This window comes from Myotis myotis, unplaced genomic scaffold (genome assembly GCF_014108235.1).
Source record: "Myotis myotis isolate mMyoMyo1 unplaced genomic scaffold, mMyoMyo1.p scaffold_m19_p_10, whole genome shotgun sequence".
Classification (NCBI taxonomy): Eukaryota; Metazoa; Chordata; class Mammalia; order Chiroptera; family Vespertilionidae; genus Myotis; species Myotis myotis.
The window spans coordinates 65,821,051-65,845,014 of NW_023416314.1; the positions used below are offsets into that span (position 1 = coordinate 65,821,051).

General features: G+C 42.4%; 3 protein-coding genes across 3 annotated transcripts; 1 reads left to right on the top strand and 2 right to left on the bottom strand.

The window, feature by feature from the left end:
• Positions 1–5,794: 5,794 nt before the first annotated feature.
• On the top strand, positions 5,795–6,730 carry LOC118663996 (olfactory receptor 4S2). The gene has a single exon (XM_036323902.1). It carries the CDS (start codon positions 5,795–5,797, stop codon positions 6,728–6,730), a length of 936 nt encoding a protein of 311 aa, XP_036179795.1.
• Positions 6,731–13,633: 6,903 nt separating this feature from the next.
• On the bottom strand, positions 13,634–14,560 carry LOC118664069 (olfactory receptor 4P4-like). Its single transcript, XM_036323963.1, has one exon. The coding sequence runs from the start codon at positions 14,558–14,560 to the stop codon at positions 13,634–13,636; it is 927 nt and encodes a 308-aa protein (XP_036179856.1).
• An 8,082-nt stretch (positions 14,561–22,642) lies between these two features.
• Positions 22,643–23,569, bottom strand: LOC118664055 (olfactory receptor 4P4-like). The gene has a single exon (XM_036323952.1). It carries the CDS (start codon positions 23,567–23,569, stop codon positions 22,643–22,645), a length of 927 nt encoding a protein of 308 aa, XP_036179845.1.
• Positions 23,570–23,964: the final 395 nt, after the last annotated feature.

Sequence of the window (23,964 nt, forward strand, 5' to 3'; positions counted from 1 at the left end):
GCAATAAACTTAGGAGTGCAGATAGCCCTTCAAGATCATAATTTCATATCCTTGGGATACATACCCAGCAGTAGGACTAATGGATCATATAGCAGTTCCATGTTTTATTTTATGAGGAAATGCCATACTCTTTTTCCATAATGATTGTGCTAATTTACATTTCTTCCAGAAGTGTACAAGGGTTCCCTTCACTCCACATCCTCACCAACACTTATTATCTTTTTTTAAATTCTTTATTGTTTAAAGTATTACATATAGTATTACATATGTCTTCTTCCCCCCCCCCATTGACCTCTCCCCAGCCACCCCCACCCCCCAGCACATGCCCTCACCCCTCTAGTGTCTGTGTCCATTAGTTATGCTTATATGCATGCATACAAATCCTTTGGTTGATCTCTTCCACCCCTGCCACCCTCCCCTGCCTTCCCTGTAAAGTTTGATGGTCTATCTTAAGTCTTTTTAATAATAGCCACCAGTACTCTGGCAGGTGTGAGGTGCTATTTTTCATCTAGCTTTATTGAGATATAATCCTATCTAATAATAGACAAACATGGTAATTAACCGTACCTCCAACATGCTTCCCATTGGCTAATCAGGGCGATATGCAAATTAACTGCCAACAAAGATGGCGGTTAATTTGCATATGTAGGCGCAATGCTGGGAGGCGAAAGGGGAAGAAGCCACCTGCCACTCGGTGATCGGAAACCCAAGTGGCAACTAAGAGCCCGGTGGCAGGGCAAAAGTGGTCCTGGGGCTCAAACGGAAGGAGGCAATGGTGGGGCCCCGCCCACTGTGCGGCCAGGCCATCCTTGCTGGGCTCAGGCGGAAAGCGGCAAAGGCGGGGTCCCCGCCCCTTGTGCAGCCTGCTCTGTGTGCGGCCAGGCCATTGGTGAGGAGCTCAGGCGGAACAAGGGGAGGGCAGGGGCACCCACACCGTGTGCAGCCCATTCTGTGTGCGGCCAGGCCATCAGCGCAGAGCTCAGGCAGAACAAGGGGATGGCAAGGGGCTCTCCCCATGTGCAGCCTGCTCCGTATGCAGCCCTTTCTGAGTGCAGCCCCAGCCATCCGCGCAGGGCTCAGAAGGAACATGGCGATGGCGGCGGCCCCGCCCCCTGTGCACCCAGGCCATGGGTGTTGGGCTCAGGAGGCTCCACCAGCGAAGCGGGACTGGGGATTGGGAATGGGCAGAAGGCAGACCTCCTGGTCCTTCCCCTCAGCCGGCAGGCTCCTATCAATCTTCAGCAGGCCAGCAGAGGGTGGGGGCAGTTAGGGGCAAGCAGGCCGGCAGGGGGGGTAGTTGGGGTGAGCACACTGGTAGAGGGGGCAGTTGGGGCTGATCAGGCTTGGGGGGGGCGGGCATTTGGGGGCAAGCAGGCTGGCAGGCAGAGTGGTTAGGGGCAATCAGGCAGGCAGGCAGGTGAGTGGTTAGGAGCCAGTAGTCCCAGATTATGAGAGGGATGTCCGACTGCCAGTTTAGGCCCGATCCTTATAAACCAGCAGTAGGACATCCTTCCAGGGGTCCCAGATTGGAGAGGGTGCAGGCCAGGCTGAGGGACACTCCCCCCAGCCCCCGAGTGCACAAATTTTTGTGCACCGGGTCACTAGTTAATATATAAGTTGAGGGTATACAACCTGTTGATCTGATATATTTATATATCGCAAAATGATTGCCACCATAACATTAGCTACCACCTCTATCATGTCACATAATTATCATTTTCTTCTTGTGGTGAAACATTTAAGATCTACTCTCTTAGCAGCTTTCAAGTATATAACAGTATTAATGGTATTTCAAATATATTAATACACTATAGTCACCATGCTGTATATTAGATCTCCAGAGCTTATTTGTCTTGTAACTGGAAGTTTGTACCCTTTGAACACAATCTCCCCTCTTTTCCCCAGCCCCCAGCCAATGATAACTACCATTCTTCTCTGTTTTTATGAGTTTGGCTATTTTATATTTCACATTTAAGTGATATTATTCAGTGTTTGTTTTTCTCTGACTTATTTCACTTATCATAACCCCTGCAAGGTCTATTCATGATGTCACAAGAGGCAGGATTCCCTTCTTTTTCGTGGCTGAATAGCATTCCATTGTTATATATACTTTTTTTTCCTTATCTTTTGACAGAGACTTAGGTTGTTGCCATACCTTGGCTATTTTGAGTGATGTTGCAATGAACATGGAACCTCAAGACTCTCTTTGAGATCTTGTTTTTAGTTCCTTTGGATAAATACCCAGAGGTGGAATTGCTGAATCATATGGTAGTTCTATTTCTAATTTTTTAGGGACCTCCACGCTGTTTTCCAGGGTGGCTGCACCAATTTACATCCTCATCAACAATGCACAGGGGTTCCCTTTTCTCCACAGCTTCACCAACACTTATCTCTTCTCTTTTTGATGGTAGTCATTTAACAGGTGTGAGATGCCATCTCATTACAGTTTTGATTTGCATTTCCCTAATGAATAATTGTTCTGAGCACCTTTCCATGTACCTGTTGGCCATTTGAATGTCTTTGGAAAAATGTTATTTGTTTTTTGGTTATATTTTGGATAAAACCCCTTATCAGATAAATGGTTTCCAAATTTCTTCTCCCATTTGATAGGTTGACTTTTCATTTTGTTGGTTGTTTCTTTTGCTATGTTTTCAATTAGAGTTATAGGCCTAACTGCAAGAATTGATTGGGTTTTAAAATTAATAAATAAAAATAGCTTTAACCTTTTTAAACAAATCAAAAATGAGTCTGGAAACTAAAGCTCACTGTTATTTCTCTGGTGTGGTTCTGCTTGTGGAGGGAGACTAGGGGAAAGGCATTCCCCAAGGTCATTAGCATTTTGCTTCACTTTCTTTATATAGACTTTATAAAAGTAGAGAAAAGACCATTTGTTGCCAAAGATACAGTGAAATGTCAGATTTCAGTTGGTGAGAGACAAAACCTGAGTAACATAGACTTGATTTCTATCAGCCTTTGACTTTTGGGGTCAGGAATTCTCTGGTAGTAATTATTCACAAAGCAATTCCTAAGGCTTCATTCTTGCTTTATTTTGGACAGCCGCACCAAAATTACCTCAGAAGAGATAGGAAAATAAAGCAAGACTCAATCTCTGGACAATATTGGTGAGATTTTCTTTCTTCTAAAACTAATCTAAAAAGTTTGTGGTGCCCTAACCGGTTTGGCTCAGTGGATAGAGTGTCGGCCTATGGACTGAAGGGTCCCAGGTTCAATTCCAGTCAAGGGCATGTATCTTGGTTGCAAGCACATCCCAGGAGTGGGTGTGCAGGAGGCAGCTGATCGATGTCTCTATATTTCTAACTTTCTATCACTCTCCCTTCCTCTCTGTAAAACATTAATAAAATATATTTTGTTTAAAAAAAGTTTGTGAAAAGAGGGAATTCAATCAAATTGCTATATTTTGAAAACCTGTAATATAATTGCAAGAACCTTATCCTCAGAAATAAGAGGATAATAAAGTTATTGAGATAATGATAAGATAATAAAGTGAATCTAGACATGTCTATGAGATAGGACAGCATGGCTGTGAATAAGCAATGCCAATAATTTCAAAGGAACGTGAGGCATCATGTTTGAAATGCTCAGAAAGTGAAGGGAAGAATTCTTCTAGATGAGTCTTGATTTGAAGAGAAGGAAGACTTCTTCTAAGACCTTATGGTATGGACAGTGGGGGCACAGTTCCCAAGCTGTGTTTACATGCCCAATTTCTTCTAGATGAGAACCAAGCAGCATAATTCACAGTTGTCAAAAACTGCGAATTGAGCTCTCTTAAATCAAAAGATTTTCTCAGTAGAAAATATTCTTCTTTTTTAAAATTCAGAAAGAAAATCCAAAGAAGGATGAGCATATAAAAGCAGGGGGAAGTGTTTGAGTCTGAATTTGAATTTCTATTACTATTACTATTATTATTATTATCACTATCACTATCACTATTACTATTACAAGAGAAGGCACATCTGTAATGACTGCTCTACCTACTCTTATATACAGACCTGAGGAAAGCCAGCCTGTAGTTTCCCCAAAGCGGGACATGCAAGTACAATATTGCTGCAAAGGGGCAGCTGAGGGCACTGACCTTGACAGATCTTGGGATGACATGGCCTCAGATGGACAACATTTCTAATGACTACCTAGGACACTCTGTAATCCAATCTAACCGATAACTAAAGGAGTCACTTCTGTGGCTTTGTTTGATGAATATCTTGCAAGCCCCATGAGTCCAAACTGGTGCACATACCCCATTCCACACTTACATTCTAGTGACCTCACTAGAGTACCTGAAATTCCACCACTGAAGATTTATCTATTTAAAGTAAATATTGTCTTCATCCTAAACCCCTTTAAAGTATCTTTGAGCAAAGATCTCTTCCAAAAATGCTTAATTCATGTTTATCACTATAATGCAGAATTAATATTATGTACAAGTATAAAATTATAGTGGGAGACCTAATATAAACTAGCATAAAATTGAAAGTTTAAAAAGGATGCATGAAGAGATGCAGACAACAGTGTGGTGGTAACCAGAGGGAAGGGTGGGGGCGTTGGTAAAGGGTAAAGGGAGTCAAATACATGGTGACGGAAGAGCACTGACTTTGGATGGTGGGCACACAAAGCAATGTACAGATCATGTATATAGAAATGTACTTGAAATCTATTATTAACCAATGTTACCCCAATAAATTTAATTTTTTTAAAGATGATCTTTTAAAAAAAAGGATACATGAAAGAATGCTGAGGTTAAGGGCAAAGTCCTTCGTTTATTTCTTTGTCTTTTTGTGTGTTATTGTTGTTTTTTTCCAGTTAACAGACAAATGTTTAAAATACCAAGTTTCAGTAATTCCTGTGGAATCCTCAAACACTGGGTTTGAATACAGAAATTACCTGAGACTTCACTTCCCTTCCTTTCAAGTCAAACAGGTCCTGATCTGTCTCCAGAGAGTTTTTCTGTGGCTTTATCTCCTCTTCTCTCTGCCTCCTTATCAGGGTGTTAGGGCTATTTCAGGCTGACAGAATATATTTAACTTTATGGTAGGAATGTAGATGATAGTGGAGGGAAAACCTTTCCATTTCACGGATGGGCTAACAGAAGCCCCATGAAGCTAAGGGATTTCTCTGGAATTACAGCACCATTATCTCAGAATCAGGTTTGTATCATGTTGGCCCTCTTTCTACAGCACCACACCACTCTTCACTATAAGAACTTGATGGCAAAGAGGGGACAGTAAATTCATAGACACAAAGATCAGTGTTTCATAAGAAGAACAGCCTGTAGAAGTCACCCTTTCTCCACTACTTGAAACCCTCATGGCTGTATTCAGGGGGGAAATGTGGGCATATGTTTTTGTTTCTGTGTCAACTTTTCCAGATATATAATTGTTACCATACCTCCAAACACAAAAGTTGTTTAAAAATTAAGCTGACTGCCTTCTACAGCATAAGAAGTACACTTTTAGAAACAGATCAAAATGACCTTAATAAAGGGTGAGGGAGGAAAGACTCTTGGCCAGATGTGTGACTTAGAGGCTTTGCACTATCTCCTTGGAGTTTGTTTTCTCATCTGAAGTGAGGGAATGGACTATCACGCTCAAGTAGGATGCTCACATCTAGTTTCTTCCTGTAGGCCTGACAAGCAGCAGTAATAGCCATTTTTCTATTTTCAACGACTGTGATTATTTGCTTGTTTGAGTTGGAAATATTAACTCAGTTGGTCTCTGTTATGTTTTGCTTTCAGATAACTGAATTGTCTCTTGGGATCTGGGTCTGCTAGACTAATTCAATGGGAAAAAGAAACAATGTCACTGAATTTGTTTTCTGGGGCCTTTCTCAAAACCTAGAGGTTGAAGAAGTTTGTTTCGTGGTGTTTTCTTTCTTCTACGCAGTCATTCTCCTGGGAAACCTCCTCATCATGCTGACAGTTTACAAGGGCAACCTTTTCAAGTTTCCTATGTATTTTTTTCTCGGCTACCTATCTTTTGTGGACATTTGTTACTCTTCAGTCACCGCTCCTAAGATGATTGTGGACCTGTTAGCCAAGCGCAAAACTATCTCCTACGAAGGGTGCATGCTGCAAGTCTTCGGGGTACATTTCTTTGGTTGCACGGAGATCTTCATCCTCACGGTAATGGCCTATGATCGCTATGTGGCTATCTGTAAACCCCTACACTACATGACTATCATGGGCCCGGACAGATGCAATAAAATGTTGCTGGGGACCTGGGTAGGTGGGTTCCCACACTCCATTATCCAAGTGGCCCTGATAGTCCAACTACCCTTTTGTGGACCCAATGAGATCGATCACTACTTTTGTGATGTCCACCCTATGCTGAAACTTGCCTGCACAGATACATATGTCGTTGGTGTTGTTGTGACAGCCAACAGTGGTACCATTGCTCTGGGGAGCTTTGTTATCTTGATAATCTCCTATACTGTCATCCTGGTGTCCCTGAGAAAACAGTCAACAGATGGCAGGCGCAAAGCTCTCTCCACCTGTGGCTCCCACATTGCCGTGGTCATCATCTTTTTTGGTCCCTGTACTTTCATGTATATGCGCCCTGATACTACCTTTTCAGAAGATAAGATGGTGGCTGTATTTTACACCATTATCACCCCCATGTTAAATCCACTGATTTATACTATGAGAAATGCAGAAGTAAAGAATGCAATGAAGAAACTATGGGGCAGAAAGGTTTTCCGGGAAGCTAATGATAAATAGTTGGAAGTAACAACTTAAGCTGGATAATCTTAAACTTCATCATCTGTACAATGAAGACAATAATAATCTTATGGGATTTGGGGGAGAAAAAATGAGAGAATAACACATTCTACAAAAGTAAGGTATTGTGTATCATCATTATTATTATATTTGTCCTAATATTTCATATTCAGACAATTTTCTAAAATATTTAGACCAGGGAAATCTTATTTAAACTCAGAAGCTCACCATGATTATACTTAGCACCATTATTTTCTCCCCATTTTTACCTTTGTGACACTTTCTTTAAAGAATGAGAGTTTATTGTGAAATTCTTAAGGGTGTTTTCTAGTGTTTAGAACTGTGATTGGTGCATACAAAGCACTCACTGTGTATATGTTGTATGAATGAAATGATACGTGGAAAATGACAGAGATCTAAACTAAAGCATATTTATGTAAGTCCTCCCAAACAGAGTGAAAATTAAACCTAATAATGTTAGAATGGAGGGGATTTGTCTGCAGAATGTAAAAGAGATAAAACAAGGGCTTAAAAATAAAATACTTGGGCCCTGGTCAGGTAGCTCAGTTGGTTAGAGGGTGGTCCTATATGCCAAAGTTGCAGTTCACTCCTGGTCAGGGCACATATTGGACGCAGCCAATGAATGCATTAATAAGTGGAGCAACAAATCAGTGTTTCTCCCCCCCCCCCCGCCCCCCACCCCACCTTATGTCTCACTCCCTCCCTCCCCCTTCCTCTCTGTCTCCAAAAAAAAATCAATTTCAGCCTCTGGTCTTGGGGAAAAGCTTTTCCTTTCTCTAGGACTCATTTTCTTTACTCAAACAATACAAAAATTGAAAAAAATTACCTCTAAGATCCCCCTTTTAATGATAACATCCCATTAGTATGTTTCTTCTCACTCTAATCTTCACCTATATTCTGTCGCCTACTGTCCCTATTAATGTAAAGTGACTAACAGAAAATAAAAAACTGAATAAAAATTATCCATTTGTAAGACTAGGTGACTATCACTCAACTGACAGGATAAACACAAATTGCTGAAATTCAAATTTGGGAACTGTATTTTCTGCAATGTTTAGACCAAATGGCTCTACTAAAACCTGATTTCCAGCTATGGATTCCAGAAAGACTCATTCTGGACAGACAAGCATGTCTTTCTTATGTGAACTGATACTTGCCCTAGTGCTACATTTCCCCTTCACACAATCCGAGCTTTATTTTTCTATAGCAAATGAACATGACATTAATTACCTCTGCAATTGTTTCATTGTATTTTCCACAAATCTGATTATTTAAGTTACTGACTATACCTGGGTATATGTTTATGCTTGTGGAGTGTGTGTGTCTGTATGTCTGTCTGTGTGCATGTGTGAACTTCATATAAAAGACTGTGAATAGTGCTTTAAAAAATTATCTCTGATGTCAATGCATTCATAAAATTAAAGATAAAAAATTATATATCAAAAGGCATTCAATCCCAATCAGAGGAGCCCAGAGTCTCCTGTTGCTTCCTTGGAACGAGATGACCAAGAATGGTGAGAACTCAGACTGCACAGTTTCAGTGGGGTTGAGTCTGGTCAACAACACCATTTTATTTCATAGAAATATAATCACAACATCGACTGCCGGCTTTGCAGTTTTAAAACCTTGTTGTTACAAGATGGAAGTTGGGACTTTGATTAGAGCCTTCATTGATGAAAATAAATGACAACCTTTCTCATTTTCTAGATGAATAAATTAGCTTACGCATAGTAGAAAAATTAAAGCTGTGTCTCCCTGTATTTTTTAATCAGTGATTGTAGGGTAAAATATTTTAAACATATTTCCATGCACTGCTCAATTTAATATGTAAAGAGAACTTTGATGTGCATGTCTTCATATGGCATCCCTTTGCTCACTTAAACATATCCAGGAGGTTAAAACATTTATCACATGTCAGAGTCACCAAAATGTCACCATTTGTATAATACCTAAGAGGGAAAGCCTCATTTTGACAATCTTCTGTTGTGTCCAGCTCCTGCATGGGGACCAACTGTTTTTTTGGATTTTTGTTTGTTTGTTTGTTTGTTTTGTGTAATGGTACCTCATCACTTTAATCAAATCTTCAAAATAGTCTTTATTCTACATTTTCAGTATAAAATATCTGCAAGTCGAGTACACAGCATAGAGAGATACAACACTGAACTTCCATAACAGTCAACAATATAGAACATGTACAGAACACAAAATCTCAATTTCAGCAGAGACTAAGATAACACTTCTATTTTCCAGGTGAAAATAAGAACCACATGGAGTACATTGGAACCTACCCTGAGGTACGCAATTAAGCCTAGTCAAGCCCAACCTAGATCAGCTAAACCCCAGCTTCCCCAAGGACACATGAGCAAGAATTAAATGGTTGTTGTATAAGCCAGAAGTTTTGAAATGGCTTGCTACATGGCATTATTGAGCTGGCTGCTCCAAGAATATGATCAAACTGTAGAAGTGGAAATTGGCACAAGTGGAATGAGGCACAGTCTTAAGTTAGTAAAACCTCCAGTATATTTAGTGTTGGGTATTTTGAGAGGAGCAATAGAAAAAGCCAACGCAGAGGGAATGGACATGGAAGAGGGCACTTAACCTTGGTTATGTACCTAAAGCACAAATTCCAAATACCTTCCTACACAGCCAATCTCCCTCCCACTATTTTGCCCATGGAAAACACATGGGAAAAGAACACACAATATCAACCACCGTTGGGTAGATTCCTGTTCACCCCTCCTTTGTTGATAAATTATAAGAAGAGAGTTAACAAAAGATTAATATGAGCCATATTCAAAAAACCTGTCTTCTTTGGAGAGAAACCAAATAGCAAATTTGTCACAATAAGCCAATTTAATTCATTATGTGGACATTTAATTCATTATGTGGATGAAAGGGGGCCACATACTAATCTGACTAGTTCAGGGAAGGCCTGTGTGGCAGCCTTGCAAACTCTAGAGACCTAAAGTAACCACAAAAGATGGTCTGAAATTAAAATTTATTAACTAAAAGCAGTTGATGGCAGGTGGCCATGTCCTACACAACAAAACCTGTCTGTTGTCTTTTGTATCTATGATAGCATATCATTGGAATGTCAGGGTAACTTGTAACTTCCCTTTTTCCGGACCCCTCAAGGCACAACCAATGCACCAGGACACCAGGATGGAGACCACAAATTTCTTAATTGTTATTGTTATCATGTTAATTGTTGACTATTAACTATCCTGTACCTACCTATGTAAAAGAAGCATGTGTCTATCATTTTACTTTTTATCCAATCCCAGAGGTCTCCCTGCTTTGCTTTCTCCCACCTCCCTAATCTATCACTAGTGGATTTCATGTAACCCACTTACGTCTCCTCCTTTGATTATAATGTATAAAAATAGGTAAAAAAAAAAACACCAATCTCCTGAGCATTATCTCCATATGTTGAGATTCTACTTCTCAGCAATTATTGACAGTTTGGCTCAAATAAACTCAGAAAAATTCTTTACAGGTTTGAAAGTTTCTTATGTTCACAACTAGAGGCCCAGTGCATGAAATTCATGCATGGATAGGGGCCCCAGGCCTGGCCAGTACTCAGGGCCAATCAGGTTCCCTGCCTCCCCACCTCCTCCTTCCCTCTCTCCCTCAGTGCCCTGCCGCCATTGCTGGTCACACACCATGTTCCATGCCACCCCTTGGTGGTCAGCACAAGTCATAGCAAGCGACTAACCTCCTGGTCTCCTGGTCGAACTCCCAAGGGGACACTTTGCATATTAGCTTTTCATATATATAGATAATTTATTATTTTTTAATCCTCACCTGAGGATATGTTTCTATTGATTTTTAGAGAATGTGGAAGAGAAAGGAAAAGACAGAGAGAAACATCAAAGTGAGAGGAACACTTTGATTGGTTGCCTCCTGCATGAGCCCTGACCTGGACTCCGGCCAGGGAGGAGCCTGCAACCTAGGTACATGCCCTTGGTCAGAATTGAACCCAGACCCTGCCATCCGCAGGCCAAGGCATTATCTACTGAGCCAAAGTGGCTAGGGCAGGATATGACATTTCTTAGCCCTCCAGCAGTGGACCTTCGTTTTTTTCACCAGGAGTGTGGTGAAAAAACCTAGATCACCTTTTTGGATTCTTATTACCCAAGTTACTAAGAATATTACCAGTGGCATACAGGGAGCTTAGCCAATGAGTGGTCAGAGAAGGTGTTTCCTCTGTAGTTCACACCAATCGTCGGCTTGCCCCCCACCCCCCGGCCCAGGCTTGACGCCTCTGGCCCAGGCTTCAGGCCTGGAAAGGGGACCCCCATCTCCCCCCGATCACTGGCTCTGCCCTCGCCCAGGCCTGAAGCCTCGGCCAGAGGTGTCAGGCTTGTGTAGGGGACACCCATCTCCCTCCCATGGCCGGCTCCACCCTTGTCTAGGCCTGATGCATTGGCCAGAGGCGTCAGGCCTGGGCAGGGGACCCCCAGACCCCTCTGATTGCCGGCTCTGCCCCCCGCACAGGCCTGATGCCTCTGGCCCAGGCTTCAGGCCTGGGAAGGGCACCCCTATATCCCCCTGATCACCAGCTCCACCCTCGCCCAGGCCTGACACCTCAGCCAGAGGCATCAACCCACATCACCCTTTGATCGCCTGATCAGACCCTTGCCCCGACCTGACACCTCCACCAGAGATGTCAGGCCTGGGCAGGGGACCAGAATCTCCCAACAATCACTGGCTCTCCCCCTGTTCAGGCCTGGTGTCTCTGGCCCAGGCTTCAGGCCTGGGAAGGGGACCCCCATCTCCCCTGATCACTGGCTCCACCCCCCACCCAGGCCTGATGCCTCTAGCTCAGGCGTCAGGCCTGGGCAGGGGACCCCAGACCCTCCGATTGGCTCCAACCCCTGCCCAAGCCTGACATCTCGGCCAGAGGCGTCGACCCCCAACACCCTCCGATTGACAGATCTGCCCCTTGCCCAGGACTGTCGTCTCCGCCAGAGTGTCAGGCGTGGGCAGGGGACCCTGATCACTGGCTTCTGGGCGGCTTCTGGGGCTTCTGTGGCCAGCCTGCAGCACACTGGGTGGCAGGCGGGCAGTTTCCGGGGTCGCACACAGAGGCCTGGATGGTGACTCTCGCACTGGCAGCTGCGCTGTCCCGCCCTGCCAGCGGTATGCAAATTGTCCGCCATCTATGTTTCCAGTTAATTTGCATATTGTGCTGGTTAGCCCATGGGAGGCGTAGCGATGGTACGGTCAATTACCATGTTTGTCTATTGTCACATAGGATTACCATAGAATGTGACCTACATACACATCAATAATGGGCTTATTAAAATAAGCATCAGAATAAGACACCTGCCCATACAGCTACTGACATTTCTGCTCATCTTCACCTTTCTGAACTGGATAATTCCAACAGGAGGTATTTGCCACAAGGTCAACATCAAAATTAAACCCTGACTTGATCTGCTTTTGTCTTTATCTCCTTGTCAATATACATCATTATTTATCTTCCTCCTCTTTGGCTCTAAGTGCCCTAATTTTTCAGGCAGTACACATGGCAGGGTTTACACATGGCAGGGTTTACACATGGCAGGGTTCTTTTGGAAGAGAGAAACTATTGTTAAAATCTTCATCAACCTATGGCTAACCTCTGCAAATGCCATCCTCACCTGAAAACTTGGATTCCTGTTGCACAGAGAACAAAATACATGCAGTACATACAATACAATTTCTTAGTGGGGACTGTGGTGAAGAGGATGAGCATGAGAATACATAAGGTCGGTGTCTCTCATATTTGAAATCTTGGTGCCCCCAACCCTCTAGGCCCAGTTCCTCAGGTGTACATCGCGCTAATGGACAACCCTAGATAAAGTCAGAAGTTCATTCCAATTCACAAAGCTGGAGGATTCTTGCATAAATTAAGGAACCACATCAATGTACCAAAAATGACCTTGGCCTATTCCTGTTTTCAGATGGCTATACCTGCTTCTAGTTCAATCTTCTTCATTGCTTCCTAGTATCAGAGCTTGCCTGAGTGGAAAGGAGACAGATTTGCATTGTTGTAGAAAACTTCAGCATATGCCATTTGCAAAAGGAGCACTGAATATTAACAAAATGCACCCAGGAATATTCGTCCCTTTAGCATTGTGCCTTCTTAAGCTCAAGGCCTTACACAGGATGGAACATTTTCCATGTTGCTCATTTATAGAGAGCATCAATTTGTACACGCGTGCAGCATTTTAAAATGAAGTCATGAATACAGTCATAGAATTACATTGTGGGATTGAAAAAAGATGTTCATCATCCCACTTGAAATTCCCAATTACAGGAACACACCGCGATAGGGTACAAAGAGCTAATTACAATTACTGCTGTAAGTATAGTGCCAACAGTATAATTACATTGCATTGCACCCTTTTAGAAGAGTGATTTGTTAATGTAAGGAGTTAAATATTTAGCAACATGTGAAAGTATTTTTATTGCAATGGAAACTCGAAAAAAGAAAGTGTTTAGGACCTCCATCTATCTGTGAGAGGTGTCGCAGTCAAGATATCTGTTTCTGGGTGCAGGGCACAACTACCGAACCATGCAGTCTTTACAATTTTCCCTGATAAAAGTGCTGTCATGCTCACTATGTCTGAGATTATGATGGGCATTATATTCCAAATGCCCGACATAAATTCCAGAATGTCAGAGCTTCAGGGGACCTGGAGATTGCCTGATCCACTCCGTTGAACTCAGGCTTATAAAGGTAAAGGAAGAGAAGGAGAGTGGCTGAGGGACTTGTCTCTTCAAGCCTGCGACCTTTGAAGGCAGCATGCCGCCTCTGGGTACCTGCTGTATTTGCTGACATTAACAATTCTGTACATACAAGGAGGCCTGCAATGGGCTCACACACCACAGTCTTCATTTCCCTTCCAATAATTTGTCTCGGCACCACACTTTCCTCATGGCATTCTTCATGTCCGTGTTTCTCAGCGTGTAGATGAGAGGGTTAAACATGGGGGCGATCATGGTGTAAAACAAGGCAAAGACCTTGTCGTTATTGACAGAATCGGCTGTGGGGACATACGTGAAGATGAGGGGCAAGAAGAACATGAACACGACAGTGATGTGCGAGCCGCAGGTGGAGAGGGCTTTGCGGCAGCCCTCGGAGGAACGTGTCCTCAGGGTGGACAGGATGATGATGTAAGAAATTACCAAGGCAACAAAGGTCAGAATGGACACCACCCCGGTGGTGGTAATGATCGCAATAATCATCAGGCTCGTGTCGGTGCAGGCCAGCTTCAGCAGGGGGAATACATCACAGAAATAGTGGTCTATCTGATTGGGGCCACAGAAGGGAAGTTGGACAATAATCAATACATGCAGGATGGAATGGATAAATGCCCCGATGACAGAGGCCATCACAAGGACATAGCACGCCTTTCTGCTCATGATGACCATGTAGTGAAGGGGTCTGCAGATGGCTACATAGCGGTCATATGCCATGGCCACCAAGATGAAGATATCAGTGGCACCAAAAAAGTGTGCAAAAAACATCTGGGCCATGCAGCTGTTGTAAGAGATAGTACTCCGCTGGGTCAGTAAGTCTGTGATCAGTTTGGGGGCCACTGTGGAGGTGAAGCAGACATCCATGAAGGACAGGTAGCTGAGGAAAAAGTACATGGGCTTTTCACTGAGGCAGCTGCCCCTGATGGTGACAAGAATGAGCAGGTTTCCTGAGAGAACAGCAATATAGCACAGTGAGAAGAGGACAAAGCAGGCAACCTTTGCATCCTCACCACTAAAAAGTCCCAGGAGGATAAATTCTGTGATGTTGTCCTGTCCCATGGCTTCTGTGGGTTTGACCAGATAGAGGGAGGAAGTTAATATACCTGAAACACTCAACTTTCTGAAATTATTGACGTAAAACTCACTGATCTAGTCAAGAAATACGCATTGTTCATTTAATATGATGCAAACACTATAATTGGTACTAAGGGTAAGCAGTGTACAAAATAGGATCTCTATCTACAAGTACAGTGCAGTTCATTTGGACAAACAGAGGGTAACAATAAAAGAACAAATAATCAATTAATTGCAATCATGATAAATCCCAAGTCCCACATGTACCATGAACAACACAATGAATAATAAAAGATGAAAAGCCCTTTTTCTGAAAAATTTTTGAGATGCAATTTTAGTATTATAACTTAAGAGTGATTTTTAAATCTGTTCTTCAAGGGCTGTGACATCACTATAATTCTCAGTCCTTTCCAATGACTAAACCTGTGCTAAATCCTGAAAGTTCAGTATTGTCCTTAGACTTCAGTGAGCTCATAATTTTAAATATTGGACATCTGGGTGACAATCTCAGAAAGTGCTCATAGAACCTTTATACATTTTCCGAGGTAAAGGCCTTACGCAAAGAAAAAGAAAAACCTCATAGACACAGACAACAGTGTGGTGATTACCAGAGGGAATGTGGGGTGGAAGGAGGTAGAAGAGGGTGAAGGGAGGATAAATGGGGATATAAGGAGATTTGGCTTTGGTGGTGAACACACAATATAATATACAGATGACACATATGTAGAATTGTACCTCTGAAGCCTATATAACTTTATTAACCAATATCGAACCAAAAAATTCAAGAAAAACTTTTTTTAAAAAGAACCTTTTCATGAACATGTTTTTTAAGTGGAGGGAGAAAAAGAGCAACAAGCAGGTCTTTGGGGGGAAGTGGTGCTGCATTGTAGGGACTTTTAATGCATTTACCGCTTCCTGAAATTGACCTTATTTCCCAGTTCACTTTCCAGGCTAACCCAGGAGTTCTCACCTTTTTTGTCCTTCAGTCACCCTTTCTGGTGCTTGCTTTTAGGACACACTCTTGAAGGAGCAAACTGCATCCAGAAATCCTTTTTCACTCCATCTGTTTCACCACCTTGCAGCTCCTTGAATTGAACCACTTTTTTTCCTTCCCAGGCTTACTGCACACTCATTGGCCTCAGTCCTTGGAATATTTTAGTTACAAGGAAGTGCTTCTTCGATGCAAAATATTATACACCATCTCTGACTTCCTCTCTGCAACCTGATCTGAAATATATCACAAAATTGCTAAACTCAAAGCTCAGTTTTACAAAAAATAGATCCTACACATTGATTAGCCTGTTTATGAAGGATTATAATGGTAATTGAACAATGTCTTTTACTTCATCTGAATTCCTATGAAATTATTTTAGAAAAATGAACATTTGGCATACAAAGATAATTTTGATTGGATTTTAGGGAGTTCATGGATTTTTTTATTTGAATTCCATCCATCAACCCCAAGTAATACCCTTGATCTAACTTCATGCAAAATCTCTGGAACTATCACAAAACTCCAATTGCAATTGTCCTGAACTGTAGTACCATTTGTTTAAAATAAACAATTAAAAGTTCTTTTTAACTGTGAGTTACCTATTTTAGCCTAAAAAATAGAATCCCTTACTTGAATACAGAATTATATTTAAATATATAAATGGATTGCAATCATAAAAAGATATACCAGGTTTATTGTTAAGGAATAGCCATAAAAAAGATGTCAATTCTTTCCAAATTAAACAATACAATCAATAATTAAAACAAAATTCTGGCAAAATTTTTTGTAAAATTTGAAAAGTTGGTTCCAAAGTTCAGAAACACTTCATATCCAGAATAGCTAAGCTAACTTTTTAAAGGAAGACAGAAGAAGGTAGACATTACTTCTCAGAACAGAAATATGTTATCAAGCTATGGCAAAGAAAGAGTTGTTGATAGAGACACAACAGTGGACTTATAGGCAGTCAATAAATAAACACAAAAATATACTGGAATTCATTCCATGTTTAAGTTGGGATTTCAAACTGATATGAAATAATGGACTTATTAGTAACTGATGTTAGGACTCTGAATCTCCTTTTGGGGAACAAATATATTCCTCAAAGGCACAAAAAATTATGTTCTACATGGCTGAATATGCAAATGTACCAAGTAAAATAAGAAAAATATTTAAGAAAAATTTAGAATGGGTATATATCTTAAGTAGGAACATTTCTTTAAGCAAAGCACAAAAGGCAAATTTGTAAAATATATATGATACGTCTAAAATTTCTGTGACAAATTCAATTTGAATCAAAATTTTTAAGAGTGGCAAAATGGGGATATTTATGAATCCTGTAAAACAATAATATATAACTAAGTAACCAATTTTTCTAAAACAGCAAAAACTTTTACTAAGCAATATACTGAAAGGAAATTCCAGCTGGCCAAAACGTACATAAATATACTCAGGGAAATAAAAACTAAACAGTAATGAAATACAATTCTCACTTATCAACTTCATAAAAGTACAATTTTAAGTCTGTTCATATAAAACTTTATGAGCAAATGAGCAAAACTATCCAGAAAGCATTCAGAAGTGTGTTTGTTGAAGACTCATTTAAATTTGGGAGATAGAAGTGATCTAAATACCTGACAGTAGAACAGAAATAAGATGTGATATGTTCTTATTATGGAAAAGTAAACAGAAATTTAAATTTTGGCTCCATATGACGCATCTACATTGATACAAATCACTAAGATCTATTTTAAGTGTGAAAACAGATTTAGTCACAGGAAAGGACTGAAAATTATAGTGCCCTCATCACCCTTGAAGAACAGATGACCCCAGTGTTATTTTATAGATACATGGATATCTATTTCCTCTCCAGGAAATAGGAATATTAGTATTCATGAATTCTTCCACCTGCAAATAACTAATGTTTCCAAATCAAGTGATATACTAAATTATTTATCAATTAATGTATCAAAGTCATCAGTTTTACATGTTTTACAATATTTATTCTTTTTATTATTGCTGTCTTCGTCAATTATTTGATCATTTTTTCAAACTTTTATAGTTTTGTATCATTGCTTTTCTATCTGAAGTAGAGTACAAAACACCACTATTTCTCATAGCCTCCTGTCCTAGCATCTAACAATCTCAAGTTTCAAGCCAGATTTCAAAAGAGCATTCCCCTTGTTCATTTCCTGTTAAAACAGAACTCTTAAAATCATTTTGTAAACTATTAAAATGCCAATTTTGACATGAATTAGAAGCCCATAAAAGTTATAAAAGAAATAGTTACCAGGGAGATACATTTTTAGAGCACATATTTATGGAAAATATAATTTCCTAAAAAAAGAAGCAGATAAGGATAGATTAGTCCATAGCTACTCAAAGAACTAAGTATACTTAGACTTGGGCATTCAAAAGCAAAAAAGGAAGGAAAAAATGATGGAAAAGGAAAAGAAAAAATAGGAACTCACATATTGAATATCAGTTCATTCCAATCAATATCTGAAGGGAAATTCTTGTCTTCTTGAACTCATGCCAAAAGACAAAAAAAAATTCTTATCTAAATCACATAGATCTCTTAGGGGAGAAATGCAATGAAAAAAGTCTCATGCTTTGTATCCAGCTTTCAAATTATATTTAAAATAAATGTATTTTGAAAATTAACTTTCTGTATACACATAAAAGGAATGAGCATTATGTCACAAACTTCAGGGGAAACGCCCAAAGCTCTCATCTTTTTTCCCTCCAACACAGTAATGAGCAGCAAGGCCCAGCTCCATCAATGCACGGGGCTTCGAGGCACCTGGGGAAGCTACAGTCAGGAGTATTTAAGGGTATGAGAGGACCTGGGTGCCATCTCAAAGGTAATCCCCGTGGTGATTCTTGGACAAGATCAGTGAAAAAAAACTGGTGATTTTAATTTGCTCTTGCTTCAACTTTACAAGTGTGCTGTCAAAGAAATCCTTTTAAATTGCTTCATATATGTGGTGTTAAGTATTAAATGTAAATTTTATGGTCAGTGACCAAATGGACTTAAAAGTAGCTTTATTACTTTCTATGCAGGGATAAACCCTAATACACTGATTATATTTCTTAAGAGCCTCCTTTTGCTTCCATGTCCAAGGCTAATATTTATTAACTAGAGGCCCGTTGCACGAACATTCACGCAATTAGTCTTCCTTCCCTTGACTGCTGGCACTGGTTTTTCTCCGGCTCCTAGGACCCAGGCCTTTGGTCCAGCTGCAGCAGAGAAGCCAAGCCCCTTCAGACTTCAGTTGTCTTCAGTCTTCGCTCCGTGCCTGCATATGCAAATTAACCCACGGGCAGCGTCTGGCGGCGACGTCTGACGCTGCCCGCCCCGACTTCCCGTGTCCCTGATTGGGTCCCACACCCTTCGGGCGTTGTATGGCGTTGCCCACTCCTCCTCCGAAGGTCTCTGGTGACCCAGGCCCCAGCCCCTCCTTGAGAGCGGCCAGCGCGGGCAGAAAGCTTGGCTTCCTCTGTCACCGGGGCAACCCAAGCCTCCAGCTACGTGGCCCCTGCCTTCTTTGTTGGGTTAATTTGCATACTCGCCCTGATTGGCTGGTGGGGATAACAGAGGTACTGTCAATTTGCATTTTTCCCTTTTATTAGCATAGAAGAGGCCCAGCGCACAAAATTCATGTTCAGCTATGGTCCCTAGGCCTGGCCAGTGATCAAGGCCATCTTCCCCAGCTGCCCACAGCTGGCCATGCCCGCCCCCACCCAGACCCTGGTTCCCCATTCGCCATTGGGTGATCAATGCCTGATTGATGAGGGGAGGGACCAAGAGGTGGTCAGTGCACCTCATAGTGACTGGTCCAGTGGTTGTTCTGGTCATTCTGCTGTTAGGGTCAATTTGCATATTATCATTTTATTATATAGGATTAGAGGCATGTTTCCCAAAAATTTGGGCATTGGAGGGGAGGGTGGGTCCCTCCGCCCAGCTTGCCCCCTATCACATACTGGGAGCACTCAGGGGATGTCCTACTCCCTTCTCCCTGCTCCCCTAGGGGAGCAGGACTGAGCCACAGTCTGGCCTCCCTTTGTGGGAGGCAACCAGGCTGATCAGGGGAAGGCACCAGCCCCATCACCCCACTGCTGCAGCCACTGCCAGTCACCGCAGCCTCAAAGGTGTTTTCATCAACACGGACTCCAGTCCCTTTACCATGAAAAAAATGACAACTTTCTTTAGGCATTTTCAAGATTTTTCATTCATAGGATATGACATTTCTTTCTTTCTTTCTTTTTTTACCCTCACCTCAGGATATGTTTCCATTGAATTTTAGAGAATGTGGAATAGAAAGGAAAAGACAGAAACATCAAAGTGAGAGGAACACTTTGGTTGGTTGCCTCCTGCATGTGCCCTGACCTGGGCCCAGGCCAGGGAGGAGCCTGCAACCTAGGTACATGCCCTTAGTCAGAATTGAACCCAGACCCAGCAGTGGGCAGGCCAACGCATTATCCACTGAGCAAAACCAGCTAGGACAGGATATGACATTTCTTAACCCTCCAGCAGCAGAGCTCACTTTTCTGCTTCAGGAGTGTGGTAAAAAACCCTCGATCACCTATTTGGATTCTTTTTACCCAAGTTACTAAGAATATCACCAGTGGCATGCAGGGAGCTTAGCCAATGAGTGGTCAGAGAAGGTGTTTCCTCTGTAGTTCACGACAATTGCGAGCTTGGCACCCCCGGCACAGGCCTGACCCCTCTGGCCCAGTCTTCAGGCCTGGGAAGGGGACCCCCATCTCCACCCGATAACTGGCTCTGCCCTCGCCCAGGCCTGACGCCTTGGCCAGAGGCGTCGACCCCCATCACCCTCTAATCAATGATTGGCCCCTTGCCCAGGCCTGAGGCCTCCACCAGAGGTGTCAGGCCTGGGCAGGGGACACTCATCTCCCTCCCATGGACGGCTCGACCCTCGCCCAGGCCTGATGCATTAACCAGAGGCATCAAGCCTGTGCAGGGGACCCTGAGACTCCTCCGATTGCTGGCTCCGCCCCCCCCCCCAGGCCTGATGCCTCTGGCCCAGGCATCAGGCCTGGAAGAGGACCCCCATCTCCCTCTGATTGCCAGATAGGCCCCTTGCCAAGGCCTGACACCTTGACCAGAGACATCGACCCCCATGACCCTCCAATTGTCGGATCGGCCTCTGCCAGAGTTGTCAGGCCTGGGCAGGGGACCCCCTTCTCTACCCCATCACCGACTTCTGGCTGGCTTCTGGGGCTTCTAGGGCCAGCCTGCGGCCCGACCAGCCGCAGGCAGGCGGCTTCTAGGGTTGCACACGGAGGCCGGGATATCAGCTCTTGGGCTGGTGGCTGCACTGTGCCGCCCTGCATGCAGTATGCAAATTAGCAGCCATCTTTGTTGGCAGTTAATTTGCATATCGTGCTGGTTAGCCAATGGGAGGTGCAGCGAAGGTACAGTCAATTATCATGTTTGTCTATTATCAAGTAGGATTACCATAGAATGTGGCCTACATACACTTCAATAATGGGCTTATTAAAATAAGCATCTGAGTAAGACACCTGCCCATACAGCTATAGACAATTCTGTTCATCTTCACCTTTCTGAATTGGATAATTCCACAGGGAGGTATTTGCCACAAGTTCAACATCAAAATTAAACCCTGAATTGATCTACTTTTGTCAATAAACCTCATTATTTTTCTTTCTCCTCTTTAGCTCTAAGCTCCTAATTTTTCAGGCAGGGTTTACACATGGCAGGGATTACACATGGCAGGGTTCTTTTGGAAGAGAGAAACTATTGTTAAAATCTTCATCAACCTAAGGCTAACCTCTGCAAACACCATCCTCACCTGAAAACTTGGATTCCTGTTGTACAGAGGACAATAATGCATGCAGTACATACAATACAATTTCTTAGTGGGGACTGTGGTGAAGAGGATGAGCATGAAAATATATAAGGTCGGTGTCTCTCATATTTGAAATCTTGGTGCCCCCAACCCTCTAGGCCCAGTTCCTCAGGTGTACATCGCGCTAATGGACAACCCTAGATAAAGTCAGAAGTTCATTCCAATTCACAAAGCTGAAGGATTCTTGCATAAATTAAGGAACCACATCAATGTACCAAAAATGACCTTGGCCTATTCCTGTTTTCAGATGGCTATACCTGCTTCTTAGTTCAATCTTCTTCATTGCTTCCTAGTATCAGAGCTTGCCTGAGTGGAAAGGAGACAGATTTGCATTGTTGTAGAAAACTTGAGCATATGCCATTTGCATAAGGAGCACCAAGGATTAACAAAATGCACCCAGGAATATTTGCCCCTTTAGCATTGTGCCTTCTTAAGCTCAAGGCCTTACACAGGACGGAATATTTTCCATGTTGCTCATTTATAAAGAGCATCAATTTGTACACGCGTGCAGCATTTTAAAATGAAGTCATGAATACAGTCATAGAATTACATTGTGGGATTGAAAAAAGATGTTCATCATCCCACTTGAAATTCCCAATTACAGGAACACACCGCGATAGGGTACAAAGAGCTAATTACAATTACTGCTGTAAGTATAGTGCCAACAGTATAATTACATTGCATTGCACCCTTTTAGAAGAGTGATTCGTTAATGTAAGGAGTTAAATATTCAGCAACATGTGAAAGTATTTTTATTGCAATGGAAACTCGAAAAAAGAAAGTGTTTAGGACCTCCATCTATCTGTGAGAGGTGTCGCAGTCAAGATATCTGTTTCTGGGTGCAGGGCACAACTACCGAACCATGCAGTCTTTACAATTTTCCCTGATAAAAGTGCTGTCATGCTCACTATGACTGAGATTATGATGGGCAGAATATTCCAAATGCCTGACATAAATTCCAGAATATCAGAGCTTCAGGGGACCTGGAGGTTGCCTGATCCACTCCACTGAACTCAGGCTTATAAAGGTAAAGGAAGAGAAGGAGAGTGTCTGAGGGACTTGTCTCTTCAAGCCTGCGACCTTTGAAGGCAGCATGCCGCCTCTGGGTACCTGCTGTATTTGCTGACATTAACAATTCTGTACATACAAGGAGGCCTGCAATGGGCTCACACACCACAGTCTTCATTTCCCTTCCAATAATTTGTCTCGGCACCACACTTTCCTCATGGCATTCTTCATGTCCGTGTTTCTCAGCGTGTAGATGAGAGGGTTAAACATGGGGGCGATCATGGTGTAAAACAAGGCAAAGACCTTGTCATTATTGACAGAATCGGCTGTGGGGACATACGTGAAGATGAGGGGCAAGAAGAACATGAACACGACAGTGATGTGCGAGCCGCAGGTGGAGAGGGCTTTGCGGCAGCCCTCGGAGGAACGTGTCTTCAGGGTGGACAGGATGATGATGTAAGAAATTACCAAGGCAACAAAGGTCAGAATGGACAGCACCCCGGTGGTGGTAATGATCGCAATAATCATCAGGCTGGTGTCGGTACAGGCCAGCTTCAGCAGGGGGAATACATCACAGAAATAGTGGTCTATCTGATTGGGGCCACAGAAGGGAAGTTGGACAATAATCAATACCTGTAGGATGGAATGGATAAATGCCCCGATGACAGAGGCCATCACAAGGACATAGCACGCCTTTCTGCTCATGATGACCATGTAGTGAAGGGGTCTGCAGATGGCTACATAGCGGTCATATGCCATGGCCACCAAGATGAAGATCTCAGTGGCACCAAAAAAGTGTGCATAAAACATCTGGGCCATGCAGCTGTTGTAGGAGATAGTACTCCGCTGGGTCAGTAAGTCTGTGATCAGTTTGGGGGCCACCGTGGAGGTGAAGCAGACATCCATGAAGGACAGGTAGCTGAGGAAAAAGTACATGGGCTTTTCACTGAGGCAGCTGCCCCTGATGGTGACAAGAATGAGCAGGTTTCCTGAGAGAACAGCAATATAGCACAGCGAGAAGAGCACAAAGCAGGCAATCTTTGCATCCTCACCACTAAAAAGTCCCAGGAGGATAAATTCTGTGATGTTGTCCTGTCCCATGGCTTCTGTGGGTTTGACCAGATAGAGGGAGGAAGTTAATATACCTGAAACACTCAACTTTCTGAAATTATTGACTTAAAAGTCACTGATCTAGTCAATAAATACGCATTGATCATTTATTATGATGCAATCACTATAATTGGTGCTAAGGGTAAGCAGTGTACAAAATAGGATCTCTATCTACAAGTACAGTGCAGTTCATTTGGACAAAAGAAGGTATCAATAAAAGAACAAATAATCAATTAATTGCAATCATGATAAATCCCAAGTCCCACATGTACCATGAACAACACAATGAATACTTAAAAGATGAAAAGTCCTTTTGCTGAAAAATTTTTGAGATGCAATTTTAGTATTATAACTTAAGAGTGATTTTTAAATCTGTTCTTCAAGGG

What these genes read in the sequence shown, in the direction of transcription:
- LOC118663996 (XM_036323902.1), top strand. Translation starts at nt 5,795, where the DNA reads ATGGGAAAAAGAAACAATGTCACTGAATTTGTTTTCTGGGGCCTTTCT.
- LOC118664069 (XM_036323963.1), bottom strand. Translation starts at nt 14,560, where the DNA reads ATGGGACAGGACAACATCACAGAATTTATCCTCCTGGGACTTTTTAGT.
- LOC118664055 (XM_036323952.1), bottom strand. Translation starts at nt 23,569, where the DNA reads ATGGGACAGGACAACATCACAGAATTTATCCTCCTGGGACTTTTTAGT.